Source organism: Oryctolagus cuniculus, chromosome 5 (assembly GCF_964237555.1).
Source record: "Oryctolagus cuniculus chromosome 5, mOryCun1.1, whole genome shotgun sequence".
Classification (NCBI taxonomy): domain Eukaryota; kingdom Metazoa; phylum Chordata; class Mammalia; order Lagomorpha; family Leporidae; genus Oryctolagus; species Oryctolagus cuniculus.
The window spans coordinates 132,964,113-132,987,939 of record NC_091436.1 but is presented as its reverse complement, the minus strand read 5'-3'; the positions used below and the strand labels follow the sequence as shown (position 1 = coordinate 132,987,939).

The 23,827-nt window shown below is 47.6% G+C and overlaps 1 protein-coding gene across 1 annotated transcript; it reads left to right on the top strand.

The window, feature by feature from the left end:
- Window positions 1–15,070: 15,070 nt before the first annotated feature.
- SRSF3 (serine and arginine rich splicing factor 3) lies at window positions 15,071–22,076 on the top strand. The gene is made up of 6 exons (XM_008262842.4): window positions 15,071–15,209; window positions 17,009–17,216; window positions 18,295–18,429; window positions 20,592–20,630; window positions 20,842–20,928; window positions 21,094–22,076. Exons 2-6 carry the CDS (start codon window positions 17,011–17,013, stop codon window positions 21,119–21,121), a joined length of 495 nt encoding a protein of 164 aa, XP_008261064.1. The 5' UTR covers window positions 15,071–15,209; window positions 17,009–17,010; the 3' UTR covers window positions 21,122–22,076.
- The last annotated feature ends 1,751 nt before the right edge of the window (window positions 22,077–23,827 follow it).

Here is a 23,827-nt window from a genome sequence, read left to right as displayed (position 1 = left end):
CTGCACTCCCAGGCCACAGCAGAGAGCTGGCCTGGAAGAGGGGCAACCGGGACAGAATCCGGCGCCCTGACCGGGACTAGAACCTGGTGTGCCACAGGCGGAGGATTAGCTTATTGAGCCATGGCACCAGCCTAGGATCATCTTCTATTACTTTCCCAGGCTGTTAGCAGGGAGCTGGATCAGAAGTGGAACAGCTGGGACACAAACCAGCACCCAAACTTGCTTCACAAATGGTAGCTTATGCTACAATGCTGGCCCCTCTGCCAAACTCTTAATCTCTACAGAGTGTGTTTTGTGTGAATGAATGCTCTGACCTTTTTTTAAAAAAGTTTATTTATTTATCTGAAAGGCTGAGCATGGTGGGGGGAGAGAGAAAGAAACCCTCTATCCTTTGGTTCATTCCCCAAATGCCTGCAATGGCAAGGGCTTGGCTGGGTCAAAGTCGGGAGCCTGGAACTCCTTCTGGGTCTCCCATGTGGGTGGAAAAAGACCCAGGCACCCAAGAAATCACCTGCTACCAGGTGCATAAGAAGCTTAATTGTAAGCAGAACAGCTGGGACCTGGCACTCCAAGGTGGGCTGTGGGCATCCGAAATGGCAGCCTGACCAGCTGCACCCCAATGACCTTTTTCCTTTTTTAAAGATTTATTTATTTATTTGAAAGGTGGAGTTACGGAGAGGGAGAGGCAGAGGCAGGGAGGGAGAATCTTCCATCTGCTGGTTCACTTCCCAAATGGCCACAAAGGCTGGAGCTAAGCTAACCAGAAGCCAGGAGCTTCTTCTGGATTTCTCACATGGGTGCAGGGGCCCAAGGACTTGGAGCATCTTCCGCTGTTTTCCCAGGCACATTAGCAGGGAGCTGGATAGGAAGTGGAGCAGCCGAGATTTGAACCGACGCCCATATGGGGTGCTGACTGGGCAGGCAGCAGCTTTACCTGCTATGCCACAGCACAGGGGGTATGGGGGGGGGCCCACAATGACCTTTTGACCTTTCTAAGCTATTATGATAGGCTATACTGCTTTTTGTTTACATTATGCTTTCCTGACCATGATTCTCTTAATTTTGGCCTCTTTTGCCCTGGAGCTACATTGATAATTCTCCAGATTATCAAATCCTAGCACCTTTCTGCTTAACAATTCTTTTTCCCAATTTTCTCTTTTCTCTCAAATTTTACTGTAAGCAGAAAGAAGCCAGGCCACATCTCAACACTTCGCTTAGAAATTTCCTCCGCTAAATATCCAAATTCATCATTTGTTTTCCATGTGACAGTAACCATGATTTTACCGCTTTCTGTCACTATAGGACAGACATTGCCTTTCTGCTAGCTTCCAATAACATGTCCCACTGGGAGGTAAGGACTCAGAATGAGCCTTCCAGATGCATTTTTCTGACCGTCTGCTTTAATGATTTAGGTATTCACTAAGGCAATAGATATCTTCTCTACCACACTCCTCACTTCCCTCTGGGTTTTTGACATCATATTTCAACCAATAGTCTGTTTAAGGTAAACTAGGCTTTTCTAGCCTTTTTTTTTTTTTACAGGCAGAGTGGACAGTGAGAGAGAGAGAGACAGAGAGAAAGGTCTTCCTTTTGCCGTGCTGCGGTGGGTGCACCGTGCTGATCTGAAGGCAGGAGCCAGGTGCTTCTCCTGGTCTCCCATGGGGGTGCAGGGCCCAAGCTCTTGGGCCATCCTCCACTGCACTCCCGGGCCACAGCAGAGAGCTGGCCTGGAAGAGGGGCAACCGGGAAAGAATGCCGGCGCCGCTAGGTGGAGGAATGGCCTATTGAGCCGCGGCGCCGGCCAGGAATTGGCTTTTGTGTTTGTGGGGTTGATGCGGCCACCAGGAGGGGCAGCCTGGAACCCTCTGGCAGAGACTGATGCTACCATCCACAGGCAGCATTTCTTCTCCGGAAAGCCCAGCTCTGCTTTTAAACCTTTCCATGGACTGAATTAGCCCACTCTGGCTGGATAACCTTCCTTACTTAAAGTCAACTGATAATGACCTTTACATGTGTAACACCTTTACAGCAACACCCACATCTGCTGGTTAACTTCCCAAATTCCTGCAACAGCCAGATCTGAGCCAGACCAAAGCCAGGAATCCATCCTGGTCTCCCACAGAGGTGGGTGTCTTCCTTTCTCTCTGTAAGTCTGCCTTTCAAATAAACCTTTAAAAAAAAAAAGGAACATGCATTTTATGAAAAAAAGTATGCATGAATTTTAAAATTTTGTACCCGAATAAACTTGGAGTTAAAAAATTCCATTTTTCCACAAACTTCTTGGACTGCCTTCGTATACAGTTACTGTAAGCATCATTCCCCACTGGGAAGGTATCTTAAATATTTAATTCTTTCTCTTAAGGAGCCAGTGTTGCAGAGCTGCTGGTTAAGCTGGTGCCCACATCCCATATGAGAGCTTGTTCAGTTCCCCATGTTCCGCTTCCAATCCAGCCTCCTACTAATGCACATGGGAAAGCAGCAGCAGATGGCCCAAGTCCTTGGCCTCTGTACCACATGGGAGACTCGGATGGAGTGCCAGGCTCTTGGCTTTGGCCCAGCGCAGCCTTGGCCATTGCAGCCATTTGGGTAGTGAATCATCTCTCTCTCTGTCTCTCCCTCTCTCTGTCTCTGTTAACTCTGCCTTTAAAATAAATCTTAAAATAATTCTTTTCCTGTAATTGTGAATTTTTAAAACAGAGAGTTGTTTTAATCCTCACACATCTTTTTGATTCACGTAGGTCATTCTTGTTCCATTTTGCAACATGAAAGATACGACGGTGAGACTGCAAAGAGTTTAAGGAAGTTGCTCATTGCTTCAATCCTAGCCAACAACCAAGAATCCTGATAAGCCTTTGCTTCTAAAATAAAAGCTCTCGGTTGCCAAGGCTCTTTGGGGATTTGTTACAGCATGCCTGTTCATGGGCGCCTGCTTCCTGGTAACGTGGCCACAGTCAAGTGAGAAACATCTCAGCTCCCTGCCAGGAACTCCCTCATCCTTGACAAGGTCATTGCCACCCTGGGTCTCACAGGCTGCCAGGCTGCCCTCTCCCAGCACCAGCTGGGATAAGGCAGGGGCTGAGCACCGCGGCCCAGCAGGTCCTTACCCTGAAAGCTCCCTTCATTGGCTTCTGTCTGCTTTTCTTTTAGAAATCAGAATTAATTAGGGGTGGCCTCCTGGGCTCTTTTCCAAGCAAGGATAGGGGTAGCAAGTAGCGAGTGACAGGAAGCCCGGCAGTCTGAAAGGAACCTAGATGGTGGAGTTAGAGGAGGCCATGGAAGCTGAGGGGTGGACAGGGCCGCTGCTCGGCTGGAAGGCGCTGGCACCGAGGGAGCCGTTATTAAAATATTGAAATACTTCAGTGTTCATTGGCAGATGGCTGCTGCTCTGAGACCCTACCCTGTGCCTATCTAGCCTTCATCCCCAGCAGCTGGTCTTTTCTCTCGACAACTTCCTGTGACTGTTTTGCTGAATATTTTGAATAATTCTCCTGGGTGTGGACACAAACTGGATTGCAATTCTAATGAGTGCGACCTGGCAGTCATAGTCTAACTGGCCAGAGTCGCCAGCCACTGTTGAAGTATATTGAGACAGACTAGGCTCTGCCTTCCTTTGGGCCACACACTTTTTGGCATCATGTTGTGATGTCACAGGTATTTCTTACTACAGAGTTCAAAAATTTGAAAACTCCAGGCTTGGGTATTCCAGGCAGAGGCACTGACTTCAGAGGCCACATCTTGTTTCGGCAGAGGAAAAATTAGATGACTGTGGTGTAGGTGGGGGTCAGGTATGGTGGTCAGTGGACAGTGGCCTGGAGGCACACTCGGTTGAGGGGCGCAGAAGGGACTGACGGTGCATCAGGGACCTAAAGCACTTGAGGACATCCGTGTGTTTGGGATGCATGGTTCGGGTGTGGAGGAAAGCACTTGGCCATAGAGAAAGCAAAGAACTTCGGTCCTGAAAGCGTGTGAGGTCCCTGGTGGGGGGATTCATCCAGGGAGGTGGGCAGAGGCCCTAGAGGAACCTCCAGGGCTCCCTGCTTTGGCAGGCAATGGAGGGAGAAGGCTGTGAAGGGCAGGAGAAGGAGCGCCGACGAGACCGACGTTTAGAAAACTGGGAGGAGACAGAGATGCTGGAGGAAGGGGATCACCAGGCTGAAGTGCCATGGGTGGAGCAGGATGAAGGCTTTGGACAGCTGCTGGACCTCAGAGGCAGCACTGGCCTGTGGCTGGGTGTCCTGACCGCTGGGTCAAACCGTTCCTCATAATTTTGAACTCTGCCACATTAGGCAATTGATTTCACATCTTTGTGCCTTATTTTTCTCCTCCATACAACGGAGATTATAAGAAAGTCTAGGTCAGAGAATTTCAAGGATTAAGTGTATTTGTAAAGAGACTGAAAGAGAGACACTCTAAAACTGGTTCCAAAGCTTATAAATACTGAGACCAGCATGGTGGTGCAGTGTGTTAGGCCACCGCCTGCAATGCTGGCATTTCACATGAACACCAGCTTAAATCCTGGCTGCTCCACTTCTGATGCAGCTCTCTGCCAGTGCACCTAGGAGAGCAGCAGAAGATGGCCCAATTACTTGGGCCCCTGCACCCATGTGGGAGACCTGGATGGAGTTCCAGGTTCCTGGCTTTGGCCAGGACCAGCCACAGCCCTCGCCCCAGCAATTGCAGCCATTTGGGGAGTGAACCAGCAGGTGGAAGCGCTCTCTCTCTGACTCTTTGCCTTTCAAATAAATAAATCTTTAGGGGGAAAAAGTCTTGTTAATGTTGCATGCAAGCATAAGCTAAATGATCACAGCCATCACTATCAGCCAGAGATTGCTGTAGAAACTCTAGAGACTGAGGAGAGTGAATGCGAGCCATACTGGCTCTAAAAAGAAAAAAAATAAAGCTATCTTGCAAACCACACAGCAAGGCCCCTCTGCTCTGCCCTCTTGAGTTGCTTCTCATAGTTGCTTTTGAGGTCAGACTTGCTCACTTATGGGGATTTCCAGAGCAGGGCGAGGGCCACTGCTAGCCGGCCCCTGAGTACTTGTCTTCTAGCCCCAACCCTCTTCCAGACCCTTTGTAGGGCTGAGAACCAAATAAGGTAAACCAGCAGGCAAGCGTGGACACTCTGGCGCCACCGAGGGGGAGAGAGGGTGGAGCTGAAATCATCCAAGAAGGGAAAAGCCTCCTGGGAAGCTCAGGAAGTGAGCTGCCTCTGGGGGCAGCCCAGCGAGGAACCACGAGAGGGTTCTCGCTGTTCCTTAGGGCTCCCCAGAGGAAGGGATGGGGGCGGCAGCCGAGGAAACAAACACACACCCCGCACCCCCGAGACACCCGAGGCAGGCAGCTGCTGAGCCTTGCTGCCTTCTGCTCTTCCAAGGGCTCGCCAGGCTCCAGAGCCAGACTTGGGATTTTTAAAAAAAGTTATTTATTTTCGCTTTATTTGAAAGGAAAAGAGACTGACAGACTAATGGAAAGAGAGCTTCTATCCATGGGTTCACTCTTTAAATGCCTGCAACAGCCAGGGCTGGGCCAGGCTAAAGCTAGGAGCCTGGATCTCAAACCAGGTCTCCTCAAGTGGTGACAAGGACCCAAGGACCCAAGCACCTGAGCAATCTCCACTGCCTGCCAGGGTGCGCATCCGCAGGAAGCTGGATCAGAAGTGGAGGAGCCTGGACTCACAACCTAGCACTCCCATAGGTTGCAGGAAACGACCAATTTGAGGCCAGCGTTGCAGGTGGTGAAATTCACCAGAGCAGATAGAGTGAGCAGAGCTAGATTTACTGAACACACGGCAAGAAAGCAGCAGGCCCGCAGGTCAGGTAGGGGCTGACTGCTGCTGGGGCGTGGTCTGTAGCCTGAGGGGTACACCTGTAGCGGTGGGCCTTTAGCATCGGGTGGGATAGCCAGAGGCTGCCCGGTACAATATGGACCAAGAAGCATACTTGTAACTGCAGTATTTCCTCAGTTAGAGCCGTCTAAGCCGTCCCAGAGATGCCAATCACCTACCTGGGAGAAGCTGGGGAGCCTTTAGACCCCTATTTCTTAAGGGAGTCCAACAAATGCCCGGGGGCCACCTTCGGACCACCAGCCTTGAGATTTAAATCCAGTCTTTATCCCCTTACAACCTGTGTGACCCTGGGCAAGTTACTTGGCTTCTCTATAGTCTGGTTCCCCTTTGTTTCCAGTGCTACAATCACCTTTTATGAATCAGGCAAATCCAGGAAAAGGCTCAGGGTAAAACTGAGTTTGTGTACTTAGGTGGGGTGTTGCTACATAGGGAGAAATGTGCTCAGGGGACAGTGTGAGAGGAGTGGAATTACACACACATGCTCGGGAAGTCCTCAAACTTCAGTTGAGGGACCGGGAGAAATCAGATAACTGACAATGATTAGTAGCCAGCCTGGGGGTGGGCATTTAGCCTAATGATTACGATGCCCACAATCCCACCTTGGAGTACCCGGGTGAAACACTGGTTCTGGCTGCTAAATGCAGGCCCTCAAATGTCGCTCCCCCTCTTCGTGGAGGAACGACACAGGACCCTGCGCTGTTCTTTCGTCTGCTCGGCCCTCCCCGGGTTTGCTGCTGGTTCTTCCCGGGTTGGCTACTATCCCTTCCACCTCCATGGAAGGGCAGTTCCCCCTGGCCGCATTCCCCACTTCCGCAGGGGAGCGGCACACCGCCGGCCGGCTCTTCTCGGGGGCTGCACAGGTGTTCCCTCAGATGTTCCCCTTAGATGTTCCTGGTGCATGCCGTCTCTCTCCTCCTTTATAGTCCTCCTCCGCCAATCCTAACTCGGCTGCCCACACGCCGAGTACGCTGCTCTCCTCCAATCAGGAGCAAGTCCTACAATTCATTAGCTGAACTGGAGGCAGCTGTGCGGAAGCTGTTTACTTCTCTCCCAGCGCCATATTGTGGGAGAGCAGATGCATAGAATAAGTCCTAATTCGAGTAACTTAGTCTAGTCCGGATTGCTCCCCACAGATCCCCCTTTCTTTTTATTTTTTAGCGTTGATACGCGCCTGTCTTCAGTGTCCCGCGGCACACACTCTGCTCTACTTGCTAGAGTTGCCACAGGCTCTTACAAGTCCTATCCATCAGGCAAACCGAATCCGGGTCCTCTCTTCGCCATGTTGTGAGGAGGTTTTTAGGCGCTGATGCGTGCCTGTGTTCGGTGCCCTGCAGCGCATGCTTTGCTCTGCCTGCAGGGGCTTACAAGCTCTATCAGGCAAACCGAATCCAAGCCTTCTCATTGCCTTATTGTGGGGGAGACTTATTAGTGTTGGTTCGTGCCTATCTTCGGTGACCTGCAGCTCATACTCTGGTCGAGCTGCTTGCTGGCGCTTACCGCCTTAAATCAGGCAGACCGAATCCAAGCCTCCTAATTGTTGCATTGTGGGGAAGCTTTACTGATGTTAATTCGTGCCTGTCTTCGGTGACCTGCGGCGCATAAGCTGCTAGCCGCCGCAGGTGCTCATCGCCTCACTTGATTAGGCAGACCGAATCCAAGCTCTCACAGTGTAGTGTTGTAGGGAGGCCTTTCTATTTCTCTATTTCTCTATCTCCGGGCATTCCTATTTCTCCCATTTTACTTCTATCTGCCAACATTCCCATTTCTCTTTTACTTCACTTCCAAACTTCTGTTTCTCTTATCCCCGCAGCTTCCCGGCACCTCGCCCCGCCGGCGGGTTCCCGGCTCTGCGCCGCTTCAGCCCGCGCGCCTCTCTCATCTGCGCAGCTTCCCGGCTTTGCGGAGCTCGGCTTCGCGCGCTCCGCGGTCTCCACGCTTAACCCTTTCGCGTCTGAACCACGGCCTACGCCAGCGTTCCCTATCTATTCACGCCCCGTGCTCTCTCTGCACGCGGCAGCTTCCGCGAGTAACAGCGTAGCTTGCGTCTCCGCCATTAGCATTCAATCTAAGTTCCCCGGGCTAGCCTGGCGAATTCAACCCAGCGTACGTCTCCGCCCCACGGTTTGGCTTCCCGTCCTTTGCTCCCCGGGCTAATCAGACGGATCCCAACCTGGCTCACGTTTCAGCTTCTGGCTTCAACTTTTCGCCCCCTATTCCCGGGCTAACTTGAGAACCCCAAAGTGGCTTTCGTGTCCGCCTTGGCCTGCCCCCCGCGGCTTCAATTTCCCTAACACTTTTCTCTACCCGGTATGTTTCCCTAAGTTTTCTTCCAACGATATTCCTCCCTCATTTCTCCTGGCCTCTCCCCACAGTCCGCATCTGAGTCTGTTTGTTCTAGCTTTCACTTTCGCTTTCGACCTTAGAGATTTCTCCCAGCTTCCCCCCGTAGTCCGTATCCGAATCTATGCCTAGGCTTTCAATAGCTTCTTCCGGCTCCTTTTTCGTCCGGCTTTTCCCTAGGCTGTTTGCTAGTCTCTCTCTCCGATATTTTCCCTAGGCTGTTTGCTAGTTTCTCTCTCCGATATTTTCCCTAGGCTGTTTGCTAGTTTCTCTCTCCGATATTTTCCCTAGTTCTTCCCGTTTCTTCCCTCCTAAGTTTTTTATCCGTCCTAGGTTTCCTATCCGAGCTAGGTTTCCTATCCGAGTCACGGCACCATTATGTCGCTCCCCCTCTTCGTGGAGGAACGACACTAAGCCCTGCCTAGGCTTCATATCCGAGTCACGGCACCATTATGTCGCTCCCCCTCTTCGTGGAGGAGCAACACAGGACCCTGCGCTGTTCTTCTGTCTGCTCGGCCCTCCCCGGGTTTGCTGCTGGTTCTTCCCGGGTTGGCTACTATCCCTTCCACCTCCGTGGAAGGGCAGTTCCCCCTGGCCGCATTCCCCACTTCCGCAGGGGAGCGGCACACCGCCGGCCGGCTCTTCTCGGGGGCTGCACAGGTGTTCCCTCAGATGTTCCCCTTAGATGTTCCTGGTGCATGCCGTCTCTCTCCTCCTTTATAGTCCTCCTCCGCCAATCCTAACTCGGCTGCCCACACGCCGAGTACGCTGCTCTCCTCCAATCAGGAGCAAGTCCTACAATTCATTAGCTGAACTGGAGGCAGCTGTGCGGAAGCTGTTTACTTCTCTCCCAGCGCCATATTGTGGGAGAGCAGATGCATAGAATAAGTCCTAATTCGAGTAACTTAGTCTAGTCCGGATTGCTCCCCACACTCAAAGGCAGCGGTGATGGCTCAAGTAATTGGGCTTCTGCCACCCACATGGGAGACCTGGATTGAGTTCCTGGCTCCCAGCCTCATGCCTACCCTATCACCAGCTACTGTGGAATTTGGGAAATGAACCAGAGATGGGAGCCCTTTCTCTATCTCTCTTTGTCTCTCTGACTCTCAAATAAATACATAAGTAAAATATTAAAATAAAGAAATTGTGGGGGCCGGCACTGTGGCACAGGGGGTTAACACCCTGGCACCAGTTTGAGACCTGGCTGCTCCACTTCCCATCCAGCTCTCTGCTATGGCTTGGGAAGGCAGTAAAACATGGCCCAGGTTCTTGGGCCCCTGCACCCACGTGAGAGACCTGGAGGAAGCTCCTGGCTCCTAGCTTCGAATCAGCACAGCTCTGGCCATTGCAGCCAATTGGGGAATGAACCATGGGATGGAAGACCTCTCTCTCTCTCTTTCTCTCTCTCTCTCTCTCTCTCTCTCTCTCTCTGCCTTTCCTCTCTCTGTGTAACTCTTTCAAATAAATAAATAAATCTTAAAAAAAGAAAAAGAAATTGTGGACTGATTTAAAAGGATACTTTTAAAGCCAAATTTTAGGTATTTTATTAAAATAGAACTTAAATTTTTATTTGTTTTCATTAAAACATAATTATAGAAAAATAGACCTAACAACAAATAGCTAAACATTTCTGTTTTCATTAAAATATAATTATAGAAAATAGATCGGCCGGCGCCGCGGCTCACTAGGCTAATCCTCCACCTAGCGGCGCCGGCACACCGGGTTCTAGTCCTGGTCGGGGCGCCGGAGTCTGTCCTGGTTGCCCCTCTTCCAGGCCAGCCCTCTGCTGTGGCCTGGGAGTGCAGTGGAGGATGGCCCAGGTGCTTGGGCCCTGCACCCCATGGGAGACCAGGAGAAGCACCTGGCTCCTGCCTTCAGATCAGTGCGATGCGCCGGCCGCAGAGCGCCGGTCACGGCAGCCATTAGAGGGTGAACCAACAGCAAAAGGAAGACCTTTCTCTCTGTTTCTCTCTCACTGTCCACTCTGCCTGTCAAAAAAATAAAAAATTAAAAAATTAAAAAAAGAAAGAAAATAGATCTAACAAAAAAGTAAATGGGGGCCATTGCTGCGGTGCCACAGGTTAGGCTGAGGCCTGCGGCTACGGCATCCCATATAGGTGCTGGTTTGAGTGCCAGAGCACACTTCCGATCCAGCCCCCTGCTATGGCCTGGGAAAGCAGTGGAAGATGGCCCAAGTGCCTGGGCCCCTGCACTCGCCTGGGAGACCCAGGAAAAGTTTCTGGCTCCTGGCTTCAGATCAGCACAGCTCTGGCCCTTTTGGCCATCTGGGAAGTGAACCAGTGGATGGAAGACCTCTCTCTGCCTCTCTGTAACTTTGCCTTTTAAATATAAATAAATAAATCTTAAAAAAAAGCTAAAAAATCAATTGCCTTCCATTAATAAACATTATCATTTTGATAGACAATCTATTTTTTTCTCTGTGTGTCTACATACAAATACTTTTATCTTTTTTTTTTTTTTTTTTTTTTGACAGGCAGAGTGGACAGTGAGAGAGGGAGAGACAGGTCTTCCTTTGCTGTTGGTTCACCCTCCAATGGCCGCCGCAGCCGGCGCACCGCGCTGATCCGATGCCAGGAGCCAGGTACTTCTCCTGGTCTCCCATGGGGTGCAGGGCCCAAGCTCTTGGGCCATCCTCCACTGCACTCCCTGGCCACGGCAGAGAGCTGGCCTGGAAGAGGTGCAACTGGGACAGACTCCGGCGCCCTGACCAGGACTAGAACCCGGTGTGCCGGCGCCGCAAGTCGGAGGATTAGCCTAGTGAGCTGCGGCGCCGGCCCAAATACTTTTATCTTTGAAAAGTAGGTCATGCCTATGCTGATATGTAACCTTTTGGAGAAGTATGGAGAGAAATGTGGTGAATGCCCTTAAAACCTCCCCGGCCTAGCCAGTTCCCTATGGACATCCCTTTGCTGATTCTGTGTTTCCCAAACTGAGTGATTGTGTGACACCCTTACCGAGGACTCAGCTTTCCCAGGACACACCCTGGCAAGCGAGAGGAAATGTAACTTGAGTAGAGCCATAAGCCCTCACCCCAAGGGAATGGTCCTCATTTGCTGGCCCATCCTGCATATTTTATTTTTAAAATGTTTTAAAATAAATTTATTTTTAAAGATGTATTTATTTTTTTGAAAGCCAAAGTTATAGAGAGAGAGAGGGAGAGACAGAGAGAGACCTTCTATCCGCTGGTTCACTCCTCAGACGGCCACGATGGCCAGGCACCCCGCCTCCCTGTCTCTTTCTGGTCTACTCAGGCACATTTTGATTTCACCTGGCTGCTTTTCATACATTTTAGAGTTTATATTACAAATTCATCCAGATAGAGCGTTAGTCCCTAGCTGAAATCTACCACTGACTTCACACATTTTTCTTGTTATTTGTTTTTGGAATTCAATCCAGGTCTCTGAGTGATAGGGGCCCAAGCACTTAAGTCATCCACCTGCTGCCTCCCAAGATGCATTAGCAAGAAGCTATATGGAAGCAAAGTAGCTAGGACTCAAACCTGCACTCTGGTATGGGATGATATGAAGAATATGTCAGTTATAGGGGCTGGCATTGTGGTGTAGTAGGTTAAGCTGCTGCTTGCGACTCTGGCATTCCATGTGAGTAATTGGAGTCCTGGCTGCTCCACTTCTGGTCCAGCTCCCTGCTAATGTGCCTGGGAAAGCAGTAGAAGATGGCTCAAGTGCTAAGTCCTTGTGCTGCTGCACACATGTGGGAGACCTGGGTGGAGTTCCAGGTTCCTGGCCTGGCCCAGCCCTGGCTATTGTGCTCATTTGGGGAGTGAATCAGTGGGTGGAAGATCTCCCCTCCCTCCTCATAACTCTGCCTTTCAAATAAATAAATCTTTAAAAAATAGAGAAATGCAATATTCACATTGTTGTCCGGAATATGGTAGTAAAATGACTTTTTAAATGATTATTTGTAGTCATTGTATGTGGTTATTTTCTTTCTCTTCTTGTAGAACAGGACTGGGGAACATCTAGCCCATGGGCTGCACAAGGCCCACAAAATCATTTGGTCTGGCCCTGCCAAGGCAATTGCAGGCAGGACTCACAATTCAATAATTCCATAGCTGGCTAGGTTTTTTTTTTTTTTTTTTTTACAGGCAGAGTTAGTGAGAGAGAGGGAGACAGAGAGAAAGGTCTTCCTTTTTCTGTTGGTTCACCCCCCAAGTAGCCGCTATGGCGCGCTGCACTGATCCGAAGCCAGGAGCCAGGTGCTTCCTCCTGGTCTCCTATGTGGGTGCAGGGCCCAAGGACCTGGGCCATCCTCCACTGCACTCTGGGCCACAGCACAGAGCTGGACTGGAAGAGAAGCAACCGGGACTAGAACCTGGGGTGCCGGCGCCACAGGCGGAGGATTAGCCAAATGAGCTGTGGCGCCGGCCAGGTTTTCTTTCTTTAAGAAAATACTTTTATTGTATTTATTTGAAAGGCAGAGTTACAGAGAGAGGAGAGAGAGAAAAAGAGAGAGAGAAGTCTTCTATCTACTGGTTCACTCACCAGAAAGTTGCAACAGCAGGGGCTGGGTCAGGTGGAAGCTAAGAGCCAGAAAATCCATCTGGGTCTCCCACATGGGTGGCAGGGGCCCAAGGGCTTCAGCCATCTTCTGCTTTCCCAGGGGCATTAACAGGGAACTGGATTAGAAGTGGAGCAGCTGGGACTCAATTGATGCCTACATGGAATGCTGGACTGAAACCATGTCCACATGGGATGCTGGTGTCACAGGCAGCAGCTTAACCTGCAGCACCACAACACTGGCCCCAGCATTTTTTTTTTTTTAAAGAAATTTGAGGGGTGAATTCAGATAGTGAGCAAGCGAGTGCTCTCATCCATGGTTCACCAAACCAATTCAATCCATGTCTTCCTCATGGGTGGCAGGGGCCCAGCTACTTTTTTTTTTTTTTAAGATTTATTTATTTATTTGAAAGTCAGAGTTACACAGAGAGAAGAGGCAGAGAGAGAGAGGGTCTTCCATCTGATGGTTCACTCCCCAGATGGCCGCAAAGGCCAGAGCCAGGAGCCAGGAGCTTCTTCTGGGTCTCCCACACGGGTGCAGGGGCCCAAGGACTTGGGCCATCTTCTACTGCTTTCCCAGGCCATAGCAGAGAGCTGGATCGGAAGAGGAGCAGCCAGGACTAGAACTGGCACCCATATGGGATGCCGGTGCTTCAGGCTAGGGCATTAACCCATTGCGGCACAGCGCCGGCCCCGAGGCCCAACTGCTTAAGATATTACTTCTACCTCCCAGTAGGAAGCTGGAGTTAGCAGTCTGAGCTGGGCATTAAAATCCAGGCACTCCAATATGCGGATGCTAAAGTATTTTTTTTTTTTTTTTAGGATTTATTTACTTATTTGAGAGGCAAAAAGAGAGAGAGAGAGTAATTTTCCATCCACTGCTTTACCCCCCCAAATGACCACGATGGAGAGGTCTACCCAGGCCCCTGGGTACTGGGCCATTATCTGCTGTTCTTCAGGCACATTGGCAGGAGACTGAATCAGGAAGTAGAGCAGCTGGAATTCACACTAGCGCTCTGATAAGGGATGCGGGTGTGGCAAGAGGCAGCTTGACAATGCTGGCCCCAAGCCAGTCTTTTCTTGAGTGGCCTCGTGTCAGCTGATGCACACCTAGGGCTGGGCCAGGCTGAAGCCAGGAGCCCGGAACTCCATCTGAGACTCCCACATGGGCTGCAGAGGCCCAAGCACTTGGGCCACCATCTGCTGCTTTCCCAGGTGTATTAGCAATCTGTCCTTTTAAATTCTATTATTATGAGCAGAACTTAACCCCATCTACATGATCACTTTAACACTTAATCCTCTCTATATGATCACTTCAACACGTGGAATGCTATTTTTGCTTACAGGTGTTAAATCTTTGTATCTGTCCCCTCACTATAGATAAAATCATTTAGAGCCACAATAAAAGACTTCAAAAGAAAATACCCGGACAGAGAACACATAAGTCAACAGCTGGTTTATATTTTAGCAAAGAGAGGGATAAAACCGAGGGAACTAAAGCTCAGTATTAAGTGAGACTAGACGGAAAAGGGGCTGTGCTAAGTCTGGGGGCAGGAGACGAAACTTCCCAGCTGACTCCCGGTTCAGGAAAGGGAGAGAGCTTGGTGGTTTTCCAAACGCAACGGCAGAATTTCTCCTCCAGGAGTTAATTACGGTTGTGGCTCCGTCTCCCAGGTAAGTACAGCTGCCCGTATCGGGCGGAGCAAGGCCTGCGGTGCAATTCTTGGCCCAGGATTAAACTCCACCTTCTCCAGATACTTCCCTTTCCCGTGATTCGCTAAAGGTGACCGCTTTCATCCCTCGCCATCCGTGCCCAGTCCGCAGTGTGGGCCGGAGGCGGGAAACCAGCGAGGGCTGGGCGCACTTTCCAGGGCCAGGATTTTCCTGGAGCGTGCGAGCGCGGCGACCACAGGCGGGTGCCAGCGGTGTCACAAACGGCTCCGTGACCTTGGGAGCACCTGGGGGCCGCGCACGTAGGCGCGGAGCCCTCGGGTCCAGCCTAACCGCTCATGAGGGTGAAGTCATGAAAAAAAAAACACCCCAATACTTTCTACCCAGCAGTGGCAGTGACGGCCCGCCGTGTTTGGAGCGCGAGGCGAGGGGGGTCTGCACGCAAGCTGGGGGTCGCACACCGAGCACACACGCGTGGGAGGGCCAGGTGGTGGCCGGTCGCGCGCCGGCCTGCGGCTCCACCCACCTGACGGCAAGGCCCGAGCGCGCTCCCAGCAACCGCGAGTCTAGCAGCGTTTGTAGCCGTCCTACGTCACGGCGTCCTCCGCCTCTCATTGGACGAGCCTGTCCAATCATGTGACTCCGGGCCGGCACATAAATACGGGCGAGGAGAAGGCGGTGATCCGCCATTTCGTGGACGCCGAAGGAGAGGGAGTATCTGCGGGAGCCGGGCCGGGGCGGAGCAGCGCAGAGCGGGAAGATCCTTTGGAGCTTGTGGAGTTGAGCCTCCGCGCTTCTAACCTAAGATTTCGGTGAGTGGCTAGTGGCAGAAGGAGTGAAGTGAGGAGTGGAGTTTTAATAGTACGAAGATGGGATCAGGCCCAATGGCGGCTTCAGATTGAGACAAAGAGGCGCCGCCGCCATTTTGTGACGTTCCGCACGGGGCGGTGGCGGGGGCTCCCTGCGCTTCTGGGGGTGCTCCCCGGGCTTGCAGTGGTGGTTGTAGCCCACGTTGGGGGGTGAGCCACGGTGGGGGGGAGTTCCCCCGGGGGTGGGGCGAAGGCAGGTGGCCTCTAGCTGAATTGTCCTGGTGGCGCTCTTTGAGTTTTATGGCGCCTTTTTTTCCCTCCTTGATCCTTCATTTTCTTGGCGAATCTTCGGATCTTTTTTTTTTTTCTTGAAGTCGCTAATCAAGAGTGGAGCTTTCGATCCGTATTAAAGGGCCTCCTTTCTCATCTTTAGAATCCTGGTGTTTCAATTCGACTTAACTTATTACGGCCCGCAGCTAAGCACTTTTTTTTTCTCTCTGTAAACGAAGTTGGGCTCCATTGCTGCTGGAGCTGCTTCCCATTAATGCGTTGGGCCCAGGACGCGGTTGAGTTTTGATTTCTTTGAAAACCGAGTTCCACCAGTGGTTTGGTCTCAGAACGAGCTCCTGGGCACAGGGTGGGGTCAGGGCAGGTAGGGTGTGTCTGGACTGGATTTTTTTATTTGGATAATCCCAGGATGAGAAGAACGTGGTGTTGGAAAGGCTTTTCAAACTGAATTATTGAACAGGTTGCTTTTATGTAATTGAACCTGGTTGCAACTTGATCGGATTGATTTGCCAAGTGCCTGTAATAATAAGTATTGGAAGTTGATCGGATACAAGCCCAAAGTGCAGTAAATTCTTGGGGTAAAAGGGATCTTAAAAAATTTTTTTGAGATGAATTTTATGTAGGATTTAAGGTATATAGTTAAGTGACATTTAGTCCATTCAGTGTATGCAGCCATGCCTTTTAGTTCCAAAATGTTTTTCTTCCCACCCTAAGGGGCCTCTCCCCTCCCCCCACCCCCTCTTCCTCGGCCTCGCAGCCCTGATGTCTCTAGATTTACTGTTCTCCGGTATCGCGCGTGGGATCCTATCGTGTGCGGGCGGGTGTGTTGCGTTGTGTGTCTGTCGGGGTAAAGCTGACGTGTTCCGCCGGTTGTAGCGTGCGTTAGTGCTTTCTTCCGGAGTACTCCCGGCTTGTTGGGTGTTCCACATTTTGCTTTTTCGGTTCTCTGATGATGGACGTTGATGTAAACCCTTTGGCTGTTGTGAAGAGGCTCCATTTTAAAAAAAATGGAGACTTTTTTTGCCGCTTGGGTTTTTGCTGTGTAAGAAACGGACCTGTTTCTGTAGCATCATGCCAAGGAAAGCTTTTCTTAAGTATTAAATCTGGGTAAGTTGGGACTTCGGAGGTCACCTGTGTATCGGTTGCCTGATGGTTTAATCTCACCGACTGGCTTTCTTCAGTGCTCTTTGATTTGGTTTCTGCGGTCTGGACAGTTTGCTGCGTAGGTTACCTGCTTTTCTAAGTATTCTGGCGGTTAAATGAAGTAACTGGTGAGCGTCCTCTAACTAATGGCCTTGATGGTAGTAACTGCTCCTCCGTGGGTGGTGGTCTCCCTTGACAAGGAGGCATCCCCCACACCTCCTTTGAATTTCCTGGCTTCTTGGGGACTTAGGAGTGAAAATAAGGGGTGAATGGGGGTTTGGTTTGTAGCACGTTCTTTAGGAGGATCTTTTCAGTGATTCGGGTGTTAATATTTTGGACTTTTTTTTTTTTATCTCTTGTGTGTGTTACAGAAATGCATCGTGATTCCTGTCCATTGGACTGTAAGGTGTATGTAGGTAATCTTGGAAACAATGGCAACAAGACCGAATTGGAACGGGCCTTTGGCTATTATGGACCACTCCGAAGTGTGTGGGTTGCAAGAAACCCTCCTGGCTTCGCTTTCGTTGAGTTTGAAGACCCCCGGGATGCTGCTGATGCCGTCCGAGAGCTAGATGGAAGGTAATTTTATGATTCTAATGGTAAATGAGTTGCCTTTAATATTTAGAATCTCAAGATTTGGAGTCTGGAGATAAGAGTGGCCATGAACTGGTCATTGTAGCCTTTGTCTGCTTTTTTTTAATATGCTCTTCTGTGTGTTTGTAGTATTTCATCTAGGAAGTCTGAATTGGTTGCTATTTCCCTTTGTTTATGGTGTCTATTAACTGGTTGATAAATAATACCGAGTTGCCCTTCTCTCCCTCTTCCTGGCCTTTGAAAACCATTGGAGTTCATAAAGCAAGAAAAACTGTTCATCCTTGAGATGCGCAAATCAACTCTGCTTCAGAATTTCTGTCTCGGAGCCAGAGGCGGTGCCTTCAGTGGGTCCCTTTTCTCTGTAGCATGAAGAGGGGGCTGAGGATTGGCTGTAATTTGTTTTCCGGAGCCCCACATTTTCCCAGTCACTGTCCAGAAACACTTTGGCTGGCTTAACCTAACAGGCTGTGGACAAAGAAAGGGGGAGAGAATAACTTTTTCTGTTCTCAGCTATAATTTCTTAGTGTGCCATCCACTGTGTGATGATTGAGGATGGAGAGTTCCGTAAAATGGCTCTGTCTTCTTGTATTGGAGTCCCTTATATTTGGAGAGAGGGAGAAGGGAGACCAATAAATACAGTAGTTGAAATGGTGCTAAACTAGTAATTGAAATAAAAATACTGGGACCTCAAAGGAAGAAGTCACAGTGGGATACAAGAGAAATCCAGGAGTCTTCTCAAGGCGCAGTTGTTAACAGATTAACATTGAACCCAGTAATCAGACTGGCTCTAACAAGCAGTGAAAGCAGGAAGTTGGTTTCCTTGTGAGTTGGTACTTTTAAAAATCCCACCTAGTGTTGTTACTTAGTTTGAAGTTAAACTGGGGAACCAGAGCAACCATTTTATGTGTTGGAAAAAATAACAGGAACTGAAACTTGTTTCGGTATTAAAAGGATTGTGTAGATGGGAGATGTGTTCTTCGCAAAGTACATGACTGGGACAGTTTCTCCACGTTGATACACATCTCGGAGATGGTTTTAAATTTGCTTTTTCTCCCCCTCCTAGAACGCTGTGTGGCTGCCGTGTAAGAGTGGAACTGTCGAATGGTGAAAAGAGAAGTCGAAATCGTGGCCCACCTCCCTCTTGGGGTCGTCGCCCTCGAGATGATTATCGTAGGAGGAGTCCTCCACCTCGCCGCAGGTACTTGAGAGATAGTGTGTTTAGAGGTATTGGTGTAATGGAGTAGCTAGTAGGAGCAGGTGTTTCTCTTAAAGTTTGTTGGTGGGTTTTAAACTTGGAAGGATTGGAGGTTCCTATGAACGTTCATTGGCTGGGTGTAGTTGGGGTATGAGAGTTGTGCTGAGTGTTGGCTTTGTCTTTAGGTCACTGTTCATGTTGGTAGTCAGTAACTTCTATCTTGGATCTATCTTCTAGTTCATCTTCTAGTTGCATCTTTCCAAGTCTTCCCTTATACTTCAGTTTAGGCCTTTTTTCCATTTCTTGACTCCATAATGACAAACATTACATTCAACTCTAGCTCTTCACAAAAATGTGTTTTCTGCTACTAGCACAATTGTAATATTTATCAAAAAGGCAGCTGTTTTAATGTTGCAACTGGTAAAATGGAAATCATTCTGAAACTAACTGAAATCACTGACCAATAAAGGGGGCTAAAAAAGGAAGTATTCCCAGTCATCTGTTCTTCAATCCCAAATAGGAAAAGAATTCAGTTTTTTTATAATTGAAAATGGCATCCTTCTTGGACCCAGGCATTATTGTCTGGATGCTAACTCCACATCTCCTCAAACTTCCAAAATAGTTTCTATAGGACTGAATTTGCCTCTTACAGGTGAGTGAAGTCCTGGGAGATAGGAGTGCAAAATCTTGCCCCTTTTGCTGTTTTGAAAAACAACACATTGTTGCCCATCATAATAAAGAGTATTTGTTAGCTAATAGATGGTTGTACTGATGGCTTGTTTTTCATTTTTTTTGTGCTTTTTGGTCCATCTATTAATAAAAATGAACCCCGTTACAGAGTCACCATCATGTCTCTTCTCACCACCCTCTGAATCTGCATTAGCCAGTCAACTAGCCCTTTCAGCGTCATGTGACCAGCGCGCCCCATTCAGCTTGGCTGGTGTCGTTTCACATGACCCAGGCTGGCCAGTCGTCAGGTTGCACCGCCCTTTGGTTCCCGAGCATGCTGTTTTCTCTCAGCCTTCTCTCCAACCTTAACCAAATCGGCAGCAGCCACCTCGACCGCCCACACATTCCTGGCCAATCAGCTCAGCTGTTTATTTACCAAATGTCTTCACAACAACTACAGCAGCAGCCTTCGGCTAACAAAAAAGCAGGAAAAATCCACAACACCCCCTTCGCCAACCAACTAAATCCAACGCAACATCTGGCAAAACCTTTTCAGCAAATTCTTCCTGGCCGTCAGTCCGGCAGCCTCACCTCACCATTTCTAGCTTGTTGAAACCCAAAACTAGTAAGTTTTTCCTGCTTATACAGTTTACTGCTGGTTAAAATAAGGAGTAAGCGGCTTAAAGTAATTCTTTTTTCTGGATCAAAGGCTGGCTGTGCATAATTGAATGGTAACGTACATATATATTGCTTGAAAAAACTTTTAAGGGTGATAGGGAACTCATAATGTAACCAGACCTTCAAGTGAAACTCATTTGCATGTGTGAGATGCCAAACTAAAAATTTTAATATCTCTAACAGATTTTAGCTTTTCTTTCTAGCAAAAAACAAAAAAATTGTCGAATCCTATCACCTTTAAATGGTTTTACTAACCGTTTTCAAATTTTACAATATTGGGGGTGAAGTGTGGGCCAAGCTAAGGTAATTTTGATAAGCCTAAACACACTCTTAAATGTTACGATCACAAATGCAGTTCTAATGTAGCACTTAATGGCATCATTATTTACACCTAGCGCGTTTTCACGAGATTACACTATCCACCTGGTACCTAAGTCTTGTCATGGACTTATAGGTTTGCATGGGTTCCAAATACTGGTTTATGGTACTGTTTTTGGAACTACTTGTGGGATTACATTTTGGTGTGGTGTTTGGGTAGTGAAGTTAGTTTGACATGGAAGTTTTGCATTGGACAGATCTGCTGTGAAGCATTCTTTGTTAAAGTGAATCCATGGTTGGAATACCTGCTTCTCACTTGAGCTTTTTGTTCCTTAATCCTTCTGTGCCTTTTTTTTTTCTTTTCTTATTTTTTTTGACGATGGGTGCCAGTTCTTCGGCACATTTCACTGGGCCCAACAGTGAGATTGAGAAGTTGGGAAATGCCTCACGCCATATATACTAATTGACGATAAGCCTAATTTTGCTATTTCTGCTTTTAGATCTCCAAGAAGGAGAAGCTTCTCTCGCAGCCGTAGCAGGTAAATAACTGGCAGTTTTGGCCACGCTCTCAGAATTGAGTGTGTCTGCTGCTCTGTTTTCCAAATGACTTGGTTAATGGAAATAGACTTTGAGTGATAACAATAGGCTCTTGCTAAGTTGCAGGGGTAAACCAACTTTGATTTTTCAAAGACGACTTAGGAAATATTGTCAAGTAATGACGACTAAGACCTTAACGTTCTTTCTGTGTAGGTCCCTTTCTAGAGATAGGAGAAGAGAAAGATCACTGTCTCGGGAGAGAAATCACAAGCCGTCCCGATCCTTCTCTAGGTCTCGTAGGTAAGATCTGTAATGACTTGAATCGTTTTAAGACAATGCATACATCATAAATAATGTCTGTTTTCTAATTCACAACTTTGTACCTTAAAAATATTTTGATGTTAGGTCATTGAGTAGCAACAGTTTATAAAGTTTTGAGTTCTGTTCTTTTTTTCTCTCCTGCAGCCGATCTAGGTCAAATGAAAGAAAATAGAAGATCCGTTTGCAAGAGAAGTGGTGTACAGGAAATAACTTCATTTGACAGGAGTTTGTACAGAAAATTCAAGTTTTGTTTGAGACTTCATAAGCTTGGTGCATTTTTAAGATGTTTTAGCTGTTCAAATTTGTCTCTTGGAACAGTGACACAAAAAGCTGTCATTCTCTATGGTTTGAAATGGATCATATGAGGCATGTGATACCAAGAATTGTTACTTTACAATGTTCCCTTAAGCAAGATTGAATTTACTTTTGAGCTTTAGTCTTGCAAAGACTGATGACCTCTAAATCCTGCCCAGCTAAACAAAGTGTGATGTTTTAATATTGTAGAAACAGCACTGTCAAAAACTGAACTAAAATGTCCTTTTTCCCTCAGCTGGTATATAGTAGGAAGCTGTAGGTGAGCAAGCAGTCTTTAGGAGCTGCTGTGACGCAAGCCAGCAGGTAAAAATAAAAGCTGCACCATTAAAATAGATTAGAGGTTTTTGGAAAAACCCAGCTAGTCTTAACCCTGGGCAGAGGTTGTCTAGTTGGTCTAGAATCTAGTAAGTTTCGAGAAAGTTTACCTTTGCCTAGGTGATAAGTTCCTTATGTAATTGCAATATAGAATACATAGCTGTTTATATAACAGTCTTTATTGGGAAATTTGAGATTTCAGAAAATACCAATGTCCTGCCAGTTTAAGGGTACATTGTAGAGCTGAACTTTGAGTTACTGTGCAAGATTATTTTTTTCATGCTGTCATTTGTAATATGTTTTTGTGAGAATCCTTGGGATTAAAGTTTTGGTTAAAAATTGTTGTTTAACTTGAAAGCCTGTTTTTCCTTGCAAACTCAAATCTGTGAGCTTGGTACCAAGTCCAGGTATAACATTCCTATTTGGAAGCCATACTTATATTTTCTTGTAAAGTGCTTTTGAATTAATAAAATATTAGCATAATTGTGTAATAGTCAGTTGAGCCCACTGTTACCATTGTTCTTGTCCCATGGAAAACAGTTGGTCACACAATTCTTGAAACACAAAACTGAGAGGCATTATGGATTAGTCTTGCAGTGAAGGAGGTTTTCGGTCATCACCAAAGTGATTGTTGATAGTTACTAAATTTTTAGGAGTTGAAGCCAGTTCAGGTTCTGTGATAATATAGTGAACAACATTTTATAGTAGCAAACCCGGTACATTGTAACCCAAAATAAGTTGCCCTTCTGAAAAAAGGCTTTTATCTTTAGCATGAAATCTTAACACAAGGTTTTAAAAGTTGCTTCCATTTTATAATTTGAGGTGTTGCATGGAAATTCTAAACTGATCCATCACGTTGTAACATTCACAATATGGTTCAAATGTAACAGTGCAGATTTGAATATGGAGGCATGCATCACTTTCCTCTTAGAAATTGGGAGGCGCTGTAACTTCACAATTTCTGTGCGATTAGATTAAATCATAATGCAAAGTCGCGTGGCTTAGTTTCCTTAAGTGTGCTCCTTCAACATAGTTTTGGATTATGCTGTACTGACTTGTGTCTACTATGAAAGATCAGTCATTGCATCCAGAATTCAGTCTATAAGGGTATCTTAAGATAACAGATCCTAAACACAAGTCCTTTGCAGTAGGTCCCGTTAACCTTTCACACAGATAATAAGGGAGAAGAGAACTGATGTCAGGAAGGTTGAGGATGAGCCCGAGCAGTTGGGCGTGTTCAGGGAAGAGACTTCAGATTGCCTGTGTGGTTGACTGGGCTCTCCCGCTCCATTCTTGCCTTGACATTTCTGGTTAGCCTATGAGACCTGTTTTGCTAAAAAGCCAAGCTTCCTAAGAAGGTAGGAAAGAAACTTAAAAAATGGGCTTTCTAGGGGAGGGGCAGTATACTACTTAAGAGTCTTAAATTGGAAATTTTCATGTATAAAGGGCGATTGATTATGGATAGAATATGGGTGATAAGTAAGTAACCTTTCAAGACCTCATTAGTGAGTTACCCTGACTTGGGTCCCTAAGATGAAGTCCTAACAGTTTTATGGCTTATGCTGGGTAAATATGGAACATGAAAATTGTTGTAGCCTTGAACTGCACATTGAGATTGGCTGAAGTTTTAAAGCTCCTGTAATTTTAGAAATCGCAGGTCACATTAGCGGCCTTCTGACCTGCAGTGTGTGATTAGATCACTATTAGTGATAAGTAAGCATCTAAGGAGTTTTTATGTTTAGAACGTATTAGCTCTATGAGTCAGTCCCATACTGTTTGTTTCTGAGGTCTACGGCTTCAGCAAAAAGTTGAAAAAACTAGCCAGAGGAAGTTTTTATTGGATGTAGATAACCTTTATCTACCATTTATAAACTTGAACATATATATCTTTGAGGTCATGTTAAAAAGATCATGTGATCCTTAGATAGCACCTCCTCCCATTAGATGGTGATCTGTTGTAGTTCACTCAAACCGTAATCTGGATGAGAAATCTGGTAGCTTTTATTGTAGAGCTCTGGTTCATTTTAGTGTAGTGCTGATTAATCCCTTATGACACTGATCATAGAGATGGTTCAAAAACACAGCCAGATTCCAGGATCATTAGGTTAGCTTTCCAGGATGGTCCAGCCCTGTGAATTTGGAAGAGTTCTAAGTGGTGAACATCCTTGGGCATATAAGAACCGCTGGTCTAGTACTCTGTCTAAATGTGCTTTTATTTTCAGGCTGTGGACTGGGATTTAGTTGTCAG